Source organism: Triticum aestivum, chromosome 2D (genome assembly GCF_018294505.1).
Source record: "Triticum aestivum cultivar Chinese Spring chromosome 2D, IWGSC CS RefSeq v2.1, whole genome shotgun sequence".
Lineage (NCBI taxonomy): Eukaryota > Viridiplantae > Streptophyta > Magnoliopsida > Poales > Poaceae > Triticum > Triticum aestivum.
The window spans coordinates 576,854,663-576,867,655 of NC_057799.1; the positions used below are offsets into that span (position 1 = coordinate 576,854,663).

Below are 12,993 nucleotides of genomic sequence, written 5' to 3' on the forward strand. Positions count from 1 at the left end.
TGCCTAGGCGTCCGGACACCGCGGAGGTGGTACGTCACCGTGTCAGCGAGGAGGACGAGCACGTCCGTCGCTACATGGTTGCGTTGGAGGGCAGGTTCTTCAGGGATCTCACTAGAGCTATGATCCTGTGATGGTTCCTTCCCTTTGGGTGTCCACCGCCCGCGCCGATACCCGTCGGGCGCTACGGTTCTAGCTATACTAGCGATGCTATATATATGTATGATAGTATTCGAGGTGTATTAGTGATAATATTCGACGATGTACGGACGGAAGGGATGATGTAGTTTTGCTTATAATTGAATGCATGGTAATTTGAATACTACTTTATTTTACGATTTGGTTTTGCTTATTGAATGCTCAAATTGGAAAACTACTCCTACTTTGAATGCTAAAATTGGAGAGCACTATGCAAGGCGTATGCATATGATTAGTTGATAGCTTATAGGGTTTTTGTTGTCGCAGAAATCTAGGAGCCCCCCTCCATCATCCCCGCCGTCGTGCCCGTCACCGACCCCCTCCGACCTCGAGGTGAGACCAGCCAAATCCTTTTTTAGAAAGATAATTAAACAATATTTCGGGTTGACTTTAAGTCTGTCGAGTCTCCACCATATATGAGAGGACGAAGAATCCCGACTGTTGTCGTGGGGTAGCTTCTCCTTCGTTCCCGTGTGCTAGACAATTTGGTGTAATGCACTCGGGAACAAAAGGAGGAGCTACCATCACTGATGGTCACAAATGTCAGAGAGGAATCAGTGAGGGAGAGTTCCACCATATATATATGAGAGGACGAAGAATCCCGACTGTTGTCGTGGGGGTCGCTTCTCCTTCGTTCCCATGTGCTAGACATTTTGGTGTAATGCACTCAGGGACGAATGGAGGAGCGACCATCACCAACGGTCGAATGTATACACCACGTGAGCTGAGCGTTTTCAAGAAAAGACTCGACAGACCGATAGTCAACCCATGATGAATAATAACGTAGGAAATGTCGTCATCGGATGACGAAAGTCTCCCGGGGGAGTGCGGCTGGTGCCACGACGATCGAGGTTTGTGCGACAGGCCTCACCTGGACGATGATCGGCGCTTCAGCATTAAGCTCGAGGAGACCTTCGATGTTGAAACGGTACGCAACGGCGACAAGTGTTTTTTTCGTAATTAAGCATGACTTCAACTATTTCAACGTGTAATTTTCATCTTTTACAATTCGAGTATAGCTTATCCCATGCCATGCAAGACGCTATGTCTTGGAGAGGATGGATTTTAAAGACCATGAAAATTTTGAAACGAAGAAAATTCACCTAAGGACCCATCATGATGTGGATTTTGAAGTAAATATGTATAATGCTGAGAGCGTAACCCATTTTGGTTGCAAAAATTGGGAAGCATTTTGCAAGATCTATGGTTTTGATGAGGGTATGCTTGTCACCATGGATCTTGGTGATCCTGACATCGACCAAGACAATATGGACATTTGGGTCCTTGTTGATACGCCTCCAGTTCTACCGCTATGTGAGTTTCTCAAACATAGTTAATTATTAAATAATTTATATTTTTTATTTCAAAATAGTTGACAGCTTATTTCCATTGACAGCTTATTTTGATTGTTCAAACAATGTGCGGAACATGGTAGACAAAACCAACTACACTGATGGCTCTGAGTTAACTTATCATGAGAAAAATCATCTGGTCGGATTTTGTACTGATCTTGAGGATTACAATATCTACAATCAAACTCCTCAACATTATGGTCAATACGTGCCACTAGTGCACGTGTTGAACTACGGTAACTACCATGAAGATACCCTGGTAAGATTTTTTACTATTACGACATCCGTGCATCTTTTGCATACTTCTAAAACTAGTACATCATTGCTAACTATGAAGTTATTACTATGTTTTTCAACAGAGAATCCCAGAGGATTGTGTGCCTCATTTGATGTATCCGAATGGCAGCCATCGTGTTTTGAACATATATCCAGGTCATCCTACGAATCTCAACTGTCCATACCGGATTTCTAAAAGAAGTGGAGACATGCTAATCAGAGAATGGAAAAAATGTATGGACAGTCGCAAGGAGGTTCTTGGAAGCAAAAGGAAGCGCCGCGCAAGAATTGGAGACAGGATTATCTCCATTCTCCATAATGGAGAGTCAGGGTCTATATTATTTTATGCTATTTTACCTTAAATAGGGTATTTAGGTCCTGCCTAATACTGATGATCATGTGCTAAGAACAATTAAGTAGGGTTGGTTCGATGACTATCAGGATGATGATCGTATGACTTGTTATTAATAACGAGTAGAAGTTGTATGATGATGATTAGTAGGACTTGTTATTATGATGATGCATGATGCGAGCATGAAGAGTTATTATATATCTGTGGGTGAAATGAACGTGGATTCGATTGAAGTGAAGGCAACATGCATGTGGTGCATGTCAAAAGTAGTACAATCCAAACTTGATCAAGTTAGGATTAGTATTACTTTCGACATGCACTACATGTTGCCTCACTTCAATCTAAGTCATGTTTAGGCATAGCAGTAGTAGTAGCACGGAGATAAGAGAGGACACATCTCTCTATTAGCTACCTATAACAACCTAAATTAATCCCCAAAACCCCTAAACCACCTCCTTTCAAAAAAAACCAGCCCCTGAAATGCTGACGCGTGGAAGCTTATTGGTCCCGGTTGGTGCTACCAACCGGGACCAAAGGCCCTCCTGCCTGGGCTCGCCGGAGCGGCCACGTGGAGGCCCATCTGTCCCGGTTAGTATAAGAACCGGGACTAAAGGCCTAGGGCATTAGTAACGACCCTTTAGTCCCGGTTCCCCAACCGGGACAGATGGGCCTTATGAACCGGGACAAATGGCCCTTTTTCTACTAGTGTAATGAGGCTGAAAGGATACAACAATATAGACCTATTTTCCTCCTTAATGTTAGTTTTAAAATATTCACGAAGGTTGCGACTATTAGGCTGAATTCGGTTGCTGAACACGTGGTTCGCTCTTCACAGACAGCTTTTATGCAAGGTATACACATCCTAGATGGAGTTGTTATCCTTCATGAAACAGTCCATGAATCACATCGGAAAAAGTTGAATGGGGTGGTACTCAAAATAGACTTTGAAAAAGCTTATGACAAAGTCAAATGGCCCTTTCTTCAACAGATTCTCATAATGAAAGGATTTTCTGCAGAGTGGCGCGCTGTGATCCATAGCTTCGTTTCTGGAGGTAGTGTTGCCATTAAGGTAAATGATGATGTTGGCCACTATTTCCAAACGAAGAAGGGATTGCGACAAGGTGACTCATTTTCGCCCATGCTATTCAATATAGTGGCGGATATGCTAGCGGTCATGATTGAGCGTGCTAAGGCTGATGGCCAAATTAATGGGGGTAGTAAACCATCTAGTTGATGGTGGTCTCTCTATACTTCAATATGCCAATGATATGATTCTCTTCATGGATCATGACCTCGAGAAAGCAAGAAATCTGAAATTAAGTTTATCAGCATTCGAGCAACTCTCAGGTCTTAAGATCAATTTTCATAAAAGTGACTTGGTTTGCTTTGGCGAGGCTCAAGACAAGGCTCATCTATACGCCGACCTGTTCGGATGTGGGTTGGGCCAGTTTCCGATCACATATTTGGGGATACCGATACATTATCGGAGGCTCACAAATGCTGAATAGAAACACGTCAAGGAGAGACTGCAAAAATGACTTAGCAGTTGGAAAGGTAAACTGTTGTCTCTGGGTGGAAGATTGGTCCTCATAAATTCAGTACTAACCAATATGGTACTATATATGATTTCCTTCTTCCAATTGCCAAAAGGAGTTTTACATAGATTGGATTATTTTCGATCTAGATTCTTTTGGCAAGGAGATAGCGAGAGAGAAAAAATATCGACTGGCTAAATGGAGTGTTGTTTGCCGTCCCAAAGACCAAGGAGGGTTGGGCATTCATGACCTTGAAGTTAAGAATAGGGCCCTCCTCGGCAAATGATTGTTTAAATTACTAACGGAAGACGGTGTATGGCAAACCCTCCTTAGAAGGAAATATGTGGGTTCCAAGGCAGTATCCCAAGTATACTGAAAGCCTGGTGATTCTCACTTTTTGGGGGTTAATGGCCACGAAGAAATATTTCTTCTGCTATGGATCCTTCTCTATTAAGGACAACCCGGAAATTAGATTCTGGGAGGATAAGTGGCTAGAAAATGCCACACTCCGGGAACAATATCCGGCTCTATACAACATTGTGCGTCACAAGGGTGATACTATCGCCATGGTATTGGAATCATTTCCGCCAAATGTGACGTCCAGAAGGGATTTAATTGGACCCAGACTCCAATCGTGGAACATCCTACTCCAGCGGTTGTCCATGGTGCAATTATCACATGGGTCCGATGTATTCTGATGGAACCTACATGGGAATGGACTTTTCTCAGTGGACTCTATGTATAGAGCGTTAATCCAATCTGATGTGCCAGTTGATAATAAGAAGAAGATCTGGAAGATGAAGATACCTCTTAAGAATAAATTTTTTACATGGTATCTTCGTCGCGGAGTCATTCTTACTAAAGATAACCTTATTAAGAGGAATTGGCATGAAGTCCGCAGTGTGAATTTTGTCACCATGATGAGACAATAAAACATTTATTCTTCCAATGCAAATTGGCTCGTTCTATATGGTGAGTCATCCAAATAGCTTCTGGCTTGTATCCTCCTTGTAGTGTTGCTAATGTATTTGACAATTGGTTACATGGGATTGAACATAGGTTTAGAACTCTTCTCGGGGTGGGAGCGCTTGCCATTATTTGGTCGCTTTGACTATGTAGAAATGATAAGGTTTTTAACGATAAAACTACTTCTCTTATGCAGGTTATCTATAAATGTACCGGGACTCTTCGTTTATGGTTCTCTGTTCAACGCGTGGAGAATTAAGACCTGTTTACGAAGGTGTATACACGATTGGAGGCTACGGCGAGGGATACCCAACATGGGTGGCAGCATGATTTTAGGATTGACCCCCCTTCGTTGTAGGCGTTATATGGACTCCAGTCTCTTTGTATTTCGTCTTTGTTTTTTGTTTATTTTTTCTGTGAGAGGATTATTTTTGGCTGTGTGCATCTTACCTATGCAGAGCCAGGGTGTAATGTTTAAATCTTTTAAGTAATAAAACGCCCTTTTTCAAAAAATACAGTCAGCATATGTACGTGTCCTTTTCGGAAAAAAATAAGAATATACCGCAAGGTGCACGGGCGCCGTACGCATCCCGTGAAAGCAAAGCGCGACCGCGATCGATAGAGTATGTGCATTGCATGTTCGTCTGGTGATCACCCTCTCCGTGTTCGGTCTAGGCTAGCTCTTGCGTTGCGTGTAGGACGAACGTACTGTATTTGCTTTTGACTAAATAAACATCCGGAAACTGTTGTGCCACGCGATTGGCCGTCGTCCGACTTCAAAACCGCCACTGTGCTTGCTTTGAATCCGATCGAAGCCACACAATGTAACTGTCACACGGCGACGTGTCAACTCGGGGCGCTTTGACTAGGGCGCAAACGCTTGGCCTTCACTAGGTTTGGGTGGCATCTTATGCCAAGTTAGGATACGATTGGAGTACGCGTTGTGGAATGTTTGACGCCCTCGTAAAAAATAAAAATAAAAAATTTAAGTTAACTGCAGTGACACTGCACTGCGACGTCGGGCACTTTATTGTACTAGCTGCTGTGCATGGGCTCCCCCTTTTAGTTAGAGTGGTTTTAACTTTTAGGACAATACTGGGCGCCGGCGCGCCCGCCGAAAGTTTCGGCCGGTCGCACCCTAGCCGCCAGATGCCACTAGTCCTGGCCGTTGGATATATAGAAAAAGAAAACGATTCGCCCCAGACATAATCTTCCTCCTGACGTATCTCGCCCTCGCGCATGTCACTGTATTTCACCGTCTCGTGCAGCTTTCCCCAGCGCCGCGCTCGCCTTCCACTTGCGCCGCCCACGCTCGTCCTCGGCCTCATGCTCGCCGGCAACCCGCTCTCGCCGACGCATCCTTGGGCCGCCCGCGCTCGTCCTCGGTCTCATGCTCGCCGGCAACGGGCTCTCGCCGACGCATCCTTGGCCGCCCCACGCTCGTTCTCGGCATCGTGTTCACCGGCAACCCACGCTCGCCGCCGCATCCTTGGGCGACCGTGCTTACCAGCCATGGCAACCCTGGTGGAGATGGCCGCAGCACCCCGTCGTCGAGCTCGTGCGGTACCTCGCCCTCAATTTGCTGGTCACAACAAAATAAATCATGGGTCATAGCAAAAAATTAAGACAGTTCCAGCAAAAAATCACTTCACCTCACCGGTGATGCCCATCCCCCTCCCTCGCCCTCCTGTAGAAACAAATGGCGACAACTCCGTGGTCTCGTAGCAAACGGCAGTTGTAGCAAAAATTGGGGCTGGTTCCAGCAAACCAAGAAACGGTAGTAGCAAAAATATCGGAAATTAGACGGCGTCCCAACAAACCAAACCCTGGTGGTAGCAAAAATTGAAGCTTGTTCCAGCAAACCAGAACACCGGTGGTAGCAAAGATGCAAAGTTGAGGGCTGGTTCCAGCAAATCAAAAAGGCGATGGTAGCAAAAATCAACGCTGGTTCCAGCAAAATACAAAATGGTGGTAGCAAAAAATACAAAAGACGACGCTAGTTTCAGTAAAACCAAAACACCGATGGAAGCAAAAAATTATGCGGGTTCCAGCATCTGGCCACCATGATGGTAGCAAAGATGCAAAGTCGAGGGCTAGTTCCAGCAAATCAAAAACGCGGTGGCAGCAAAAAAAGACGCTGGTTCCAGCAAAATACAAAACGGTGGTAGCAAAAACATACAGAACAGCGCTAGTTTCAGCAAAAACAAAACGCCGATTGAAGCAAAAATTTGTGCAGATTCCAGCACCTGGCCGCCATGGTTGTAGCTCTTGCCAGCATCCACAGGCTGTCGCTGTAGCTGGAAGCACCACACCTCCGCTCGCCGACAGTCATCCTCTACGCACCTCTGCATCTTCGTTTGTGCTCCTCCGGGGTCGCTCGCTCGCCACACACCTCTTCCGCCGCCGGCGAGCTGTTTATTTGGAGGTAGACCACGGGAGGGAGAGGACGTGGGGGAAGAATGGCTGTGTGGCTGGGAACGCAAAAGGATAAGAAAGAAAGGATAAGGAAGAGGAGCAGTTGGGTTCAGTAGATTAAAAAGCGATGGGGTCAGCAGATAAGGCCGCACACAGGCCAGACGATCTGCTGCAATCAAACGAACCGCGCGTGACCGGCGCCCCGGCCAGGAACGTTTCCCTAACTTTTAAGGGTTCCCACCAAGGCAGACCCAACGTGGTGGCACCGTAGCCACCTTGCATCGTAGAGTGCTACTTCACCGGATCCAAAAAATATGGGCGGCTTTATCAGTCACGTGCCTGAAAAACAAAGTTGCATAAGTCACTTGTGATATAAACTGCTAGATCTTGATTCAATGGTCCAAAATAGATCATGGCACTGTTCATCGTCTTCCTCGCTGCCTTCTTCCTCCTCCCGACCCTACCCCGCCCTAATCCACCGTCCCCCTGCGGCTGGCGGGCGCTACCGCGCGCCGCCCCGCCCTCCCCTTGACATCCCCCCACCGCCATTGTTGGCTGCCGCCCCGGCCATCCCTCTAAACCCCACGGCACCAATGGAGAACTTCGTCGATCCCCTGCACCACCCACCCCTAAGATAGATAATGGGGCTGTTACTTTACCCTAAGATAGATGGTGGGGCTAGTTCTTCTCTGGCGAGGTCCGGCCAAGACGGAAGGAAGCAGAAGAAGGAAGAAAGAAGAAAAAAAGTGACTGACGCGAGAAGGAATTTCAGGCACCTGAGAAATAGCAATCCGTCCAAAATATATGTCTCTTAGCTGTTGCATGGAGAGGCCAGGGTATTCCCCTTTCCGGAAAAAATGCATCTCTTATGGCACCTGCATGGTGGTGATATTTTATGACCATCAATTTCTTTGCACAACAACAACAAAATATTTGTTATATGACATAAAGATATACCATTTGAGGGGGGCACTTTGAGAGAGTCCCCTCCCCCCCCCCCCCCCCCCGGCGCCATTTATGGCCCTGCATAGAGGTCGGCAAGCTTAGAAATGTTCTCACACAAGAACATTTGCTTGTAAACTATTGCCTCCGTCCGGGTTTATTAGTCCCCATCGTATTTTGGATCAAAAAATTTACTAGCAAAATGTTAATGCATGTCAAAAAAATTATATTGTTGGATTCATATTTGAATGTAGTTTCCAATGATTATATTTTTAATATGCATACTCATATTTTATTAATTTAAGTCATAATCAAAATATGACCCAAAATACGAGAGGGACTAATAAACTGGGCGGACGTCTTATTGAAGTATTTTACACTTTGTTTTCATACTATCAAATACAGTTGAATATGATCTCAAAAGTAGATGTTTGTGAAAAATCGTTTTCCCCATATGTGTAGATGCATTCGTACAAGTGCCTTAAGAGACGTATATTTTGCATTAGATCAAGTCGCACTGCAGGCTGCGCACGGTGCTACCAGACACAATCACAATCTAGCCATCGATCTCGCCAGAAAACTGTTGGATACCTTTTCTTCTGACAATCAAACTGTTGATTACTGATCGATATGGATGCATCGAGTAAAGTTATTACTTAGAGCATGGTTAATAATACAGCCAACTGCTGGCTATAAGATGTTGCCATATCAGCTATAGTCAACACATATAGTCATCCATACAACAAAAGGTAAAGTTCTACGAGTAGCTATTAAAGGTGACAAACTACTGGATGTAGAACAGGATCGTTTTTTTTTTTTTTTGAGAATCACCGCGGGGGGGAGCTCCCCCACCTGGATATATTACTTAAAGGACTGCTGTGACAGTAAGTACTCTAACCGTCCAGTGGAGTGCTTGACGATCGTCACATGCAAATTAAGCATAGTGTCTAACCGTCTATAGTGGAGTGCTTGACGATTAGGTTCCTTGCATAAACATTGTACTGTGACATCTTGCGACTGTAAATGCATTTGCATGCATTAAAAAAAATTCTGTCACCAAATTGTATTTCACGATAATTTTTAGTGATATTAATTTGTATTCTCGAATGCTGATGATTTTCTTATATTTAGGTGAATTACTTTTTGGAGCGAAAGTAGTACTGATCAGATGCTGGACATGTCATCGACCAATTCAAAACCTAAGTTCGGTTCACTTGCCCGGTTGTCACAATCACAAATATACAAACCACCACTGATACATCCGTTTGAGCGACAAGTAATATGAACCAGAGAGAGAGTATTAAATAAGATAACGTTGCAATAATAACATATGGGCCTGCTTTAATACACCATTTTTACTATGAAATATGTTGTCGTCTCCGCCATATGGCGTTTATAGCTGAATAAAAAGAGATATCATGCTATAGAAATACAAGGAAGCATGTGTCGGTGGGGGGGGGGGGGGGGGCATATATGTTGGAAATGTTACCAATATCCTATAATGATATTATTATTTTCTTTAAGTTTGAGATCAATGTATGTTACATTTGAGAATATGAGGGCTATTTAGGATGGAATAGCGAAATTTTCCTCTCCATCAATATCGATTTCACAATATTATTGTTGAGTGCAGTATCAATTTGCTCCTTGACATCGGATCTTGATCCAAAGGTTGCAAAGCCACTTTCTCCTCCAGCAGCCACCACCCTGTGTTGCCCAGCAGCGCCGGTCGAACCACCGCCCCTACCACCCATGGCCGACGGGCGTTGCCATGCATCGCCCTGCCTTGCTTGAGTCTCCGCCCCAGCTCTCGGGCTTTCCTCTAGGCCCCCACAGTTTTCCATGCCGGCGAGCACTCCGCACCCGAACCACGCAAGTCTTTGCCATGCTTCTGCCCCCCTCCCCCCTCACCCACCTTGCGTCGACGCACACAGTCAGTTGTGTTGGTGTCGGCGCCGGCTCGTTCCTAGCGAGACTTCACCGAAGACGTCAGGGCTTCGCTGGAATTCGATTGATGCGTCCAAAAATATAGGTGACTGCGTATTATCAAGCGGTAGGTTCAAATACATGTACACGTGTCACAGTACAGTGTTTAACTGTTTATTATGCAAGTGTACCAAAATTGTCAAGCGCTCTACTGTACTATACGTAGCTGCTTAGTGTGCATGTTACGATCCCTTTTAAGATCCAAGTGGTTCGTCACGTTTGATAGGTAGGCACTTTACCACCATTCGGCATGAATGGTGAGCTATCTCAAAAACAAAGGTAAGCACTTTACCGCGTATCAACTTAAGTAACTTGCGAATCCTGAACTGCTCTTTAGTCCTTGCCATCCACCCTCGACGAACAGTGACCAACAGTTGCAGTTCAACCATCACGCGTAACCAACAGTCAAACCCAACAGCTGCGAGCCCTGCCGCACGTGCACGAAGTGGCACGCACGGCTACATATAGCACCACACGGAGCAGTGCAACACATGTCACAGACTCACAGTTCACCATTTTACCTCCCCGAGTTCACCATGGAGATCAGCACGAGCGTGGCAAGGTGCACTCGCATGCCGTGCAGCCTCCAAGCCCTCGTGCCCACGAAGCTGAGGCTGCCACGGCGTCTGACGTGCAAGGCAACGGGCGGCCGCGTCGACCGCCGTGACGTGCTCCTCGGCCTCGGCAGCGCCGCGGCGGCCGGGCTGGGCACGCAGAGAGGCCGAGGGGCGATCGCCGCGCCCATCCAGGCCCCGGACCTCGGCAACTGCAACCCGCCCGACCTCCCGAACACGGCGCCGGACACCAACTGCTGCCCGACGTCCGGCACCGGCATCATCGATTTCGTGCTGCCGCCGGCCTCCTCGGCGGCGCTCCGCGTGCGCCCGGCCGCGCACCTGGCGGACGCGGAGCACCTGGCCAAGTACGAGCGGGCCGTGGCGCTCATGAAGCAGCTGCCCGCCGACGACCCGCGCAGCTTCGAGCAGCAGTGGCGCGTGCACTGCGCCTACTGCGACGGCGCGTACGACCAGGTCGGTTTCCCGGACCTGGAGATCCAGGTGCACAACTGCTGGCTCTTCTTCCCATGGCACAGGTTCGTAACGTACACCACATAAATACTCCATGTTTTTTATACACATACACATGCATGCATGTCCATTTTTGTCAGCTTAGTAATTGCTCGTGGGTCGGGTGTGCAGTAAGCATGACTGCATGAGTACGTTTGGGTAGCGGCCTGCACCTTTCGTACAGTGCGCCAGCTGAACGCGACGTGTTGACTTTTTTGGTGCTGCGTGCGTACGTGCAGGTTCTACCTCTACTTCCACGAGAGGATCCTCGGCAAGCTCATCGGCGACGACACCTTCGCGCTGCCCTTCTGGAACTGGGACGCGCCGGCCGGCATGACGCTGCCGGCGATCTACGCCAACAGGTCGTCGCCGCTCTACAACGAGAGGCGCAACCCCGCCCACCAGCCGCCGTTCCCGGTCGACCTCGACTACAACGAGATAGATGTCATCATCCCAACAGACGAGCAGATCGACCAGAACCTCAACATCATGTACCGCCAGATGGTGTCGGGTGCCAAGAAGACTAGGCTGTTCATGGGGCAGCCGTACCGCGCCGGCGACCAGCCGGACCCGGGAGCGGGCTCCGTGGAGAACGTGCCGCACGGCACGATGCACACCTGGACGGGCGACCCGGCGCAGCCCAACAACGAGGACATGGGCAACTTCTACTCGGCGGCGCGCGACCCCATCTTCTTCGCGCACCACGGCAACATCGACCGCCTCTGGCACGTCTGGCGCGGCCTCCGCCCGAGCAACACCGACTTCGCCGACGCCGACTGGCTTGACACCGCCTTCCTCTTCTACGACGAGGAGGCCCGCCCCGTGCGCGTCCGCGTCCGCGACTGCCTCGACCCAGCCGCCATGGGGTACGCCTACCAGGACGTCGGCCTGCCCTGGCTGAAGGCCAAGCCGGCCAAGAGATCCCGCAGGACGCCGGCGCCCGCCGCGGGCGCGCTCCCGGCGACGCTGAGGGAGACCGTGCGGGTGACGGTGACAAGGCCCCAGGTGTCGAGGAGCGACAAGGAGAAGGAGGAGGCGGAGGAGGTGCTGATCATCGAGGGGATCCAGGTCGCCGACCACTTCAAGTTCGTCAAGTTCGACGTGCTGGTGAACGCGCCCGAGAGCGGAGGCGATGCCGCGTCGGGGTACTGTGCCGGCAGCGTCGCGATGACGCCGCACATGGTCCGGACGAACAAGAAGAAGGGCTCCATGAAGACGGTGGCGAGGTTCGGCGTCTGCGACCTGATGGACAACATCGGGGCAGACGGCGACAAGACGGTGGTCGTGTCGCTCGTGCCCAGGTGCGGCGGCGAGCTGGTCACCATCGGCGGCGTCAGCATCGGCTATACCAAGTGAAGCATCGCCACCGTATATACCGTGTGGTGCATAGCTTGACAAGCTGCTCATAAGCGATCGTTGCGTGCTTTACTGCATCTACTGTGCTTATATTGCACCGTATGTACGTGCGTATGTCGTATCCAAATAAAAACAACAGTTTTGCTAGAACTCATTTAGATGAGATTTAATTTGGTCTCATTCACCTTTTATAGCCATTGGATGTGGTGCTATAAGATGCGTGTGTGCTGATATGGGTTGTATCCGTTCTTGTTTTTCAGATGAATGAGACCAAATTACGTCTCATCTAGATGAGTTCTAGGTACTCCCTAAAAACAATTATAACGGTGCACTCCCATTGTCCTATAACTCATCACTTTCTTTCCCGCAAAAAAACACTAATCACTTTAGCTATATATACGTATAAGTAAGTCGACTGAAATTTAATTTCGGATCAGTCAATTTTTAGGCCGTTGATTTCTGCTTTGAAATTTGTGATCATTTTTTCTTGCCAAGTCTGTATATTGTTTGGGCGACGCTACGCGTCCACCAGCGGATTATTTTTAAAGACC

General features: G+C 48.1%; 2 protein-coding genes across 4 annotated transcripts; one reads left to right on the forward strand and one right to left on the reverse strand.

Annotated features, from left to right (window-relative positions):
* Positions 1 to 5,577: 5,577 nt before the first annotated feature.
* LOC123050073 (uncharacterized) lies at positions 5,578 to 7,156 on the reverse strand. 3 transcript variants are annotated; one of them, XR_006423705.1, is made up of 2 exons: positions 6,334 to 7,156; positions 5,578 to 6,258 (listed from the first exon to the last, which is right to left on the reverse strand). XR_006423705.1 is itself a non-coding variant. In XM_044472918.1 (2 exons), exons 1-2 carry the CDS (start codon positions 7,025 to 7,027, stop codon positions 6,001 to 6,003), a joined length of 363 nt encoding a protein of 120 aa, XP_044328853.1. In that variant the 5' UTR covers positions 7,028 to 7,156; the 3' UTR covers positions 5,578 to 6,000. The 3 variants fall into 3 exon arrangements, 1 of the variants encoding a protein (XP_044328853.1); XR_006423706.1 differs by having other exon boundaries at positions 6,329 to 7,156; XM_044472918.1 differs by having other exon boundaries at positions 6,923 to 7,156.
* A 3,371-nt stretch (positions 7,157 to 10,527) lies between these two features.
* On the forward strand, positions 10,528 to 12,589 carry LOC123050074 (polyphenol oxidase, chloroplastic). The gene is made up of 2 exons (XM_044472919.1): positions 10,528 to 11,112; positions 11,326 to 12,589. The coding sequence occupies exons 1-2, from the start codon at positions 10,556 to 10,558 to the stop codon at positions 12,440 to 12,442; spliced, it is 1,674 nt and encodes a 557-aa protein (XP_044328854.1). The 5' UTR covers positions 10,528 to 10,555; the 3' UTR covers positions 12,443 to 12,589.
* The last annotated feature ends 404 nt before the right edge of the window (positions 12,590 to 12,993 follow it).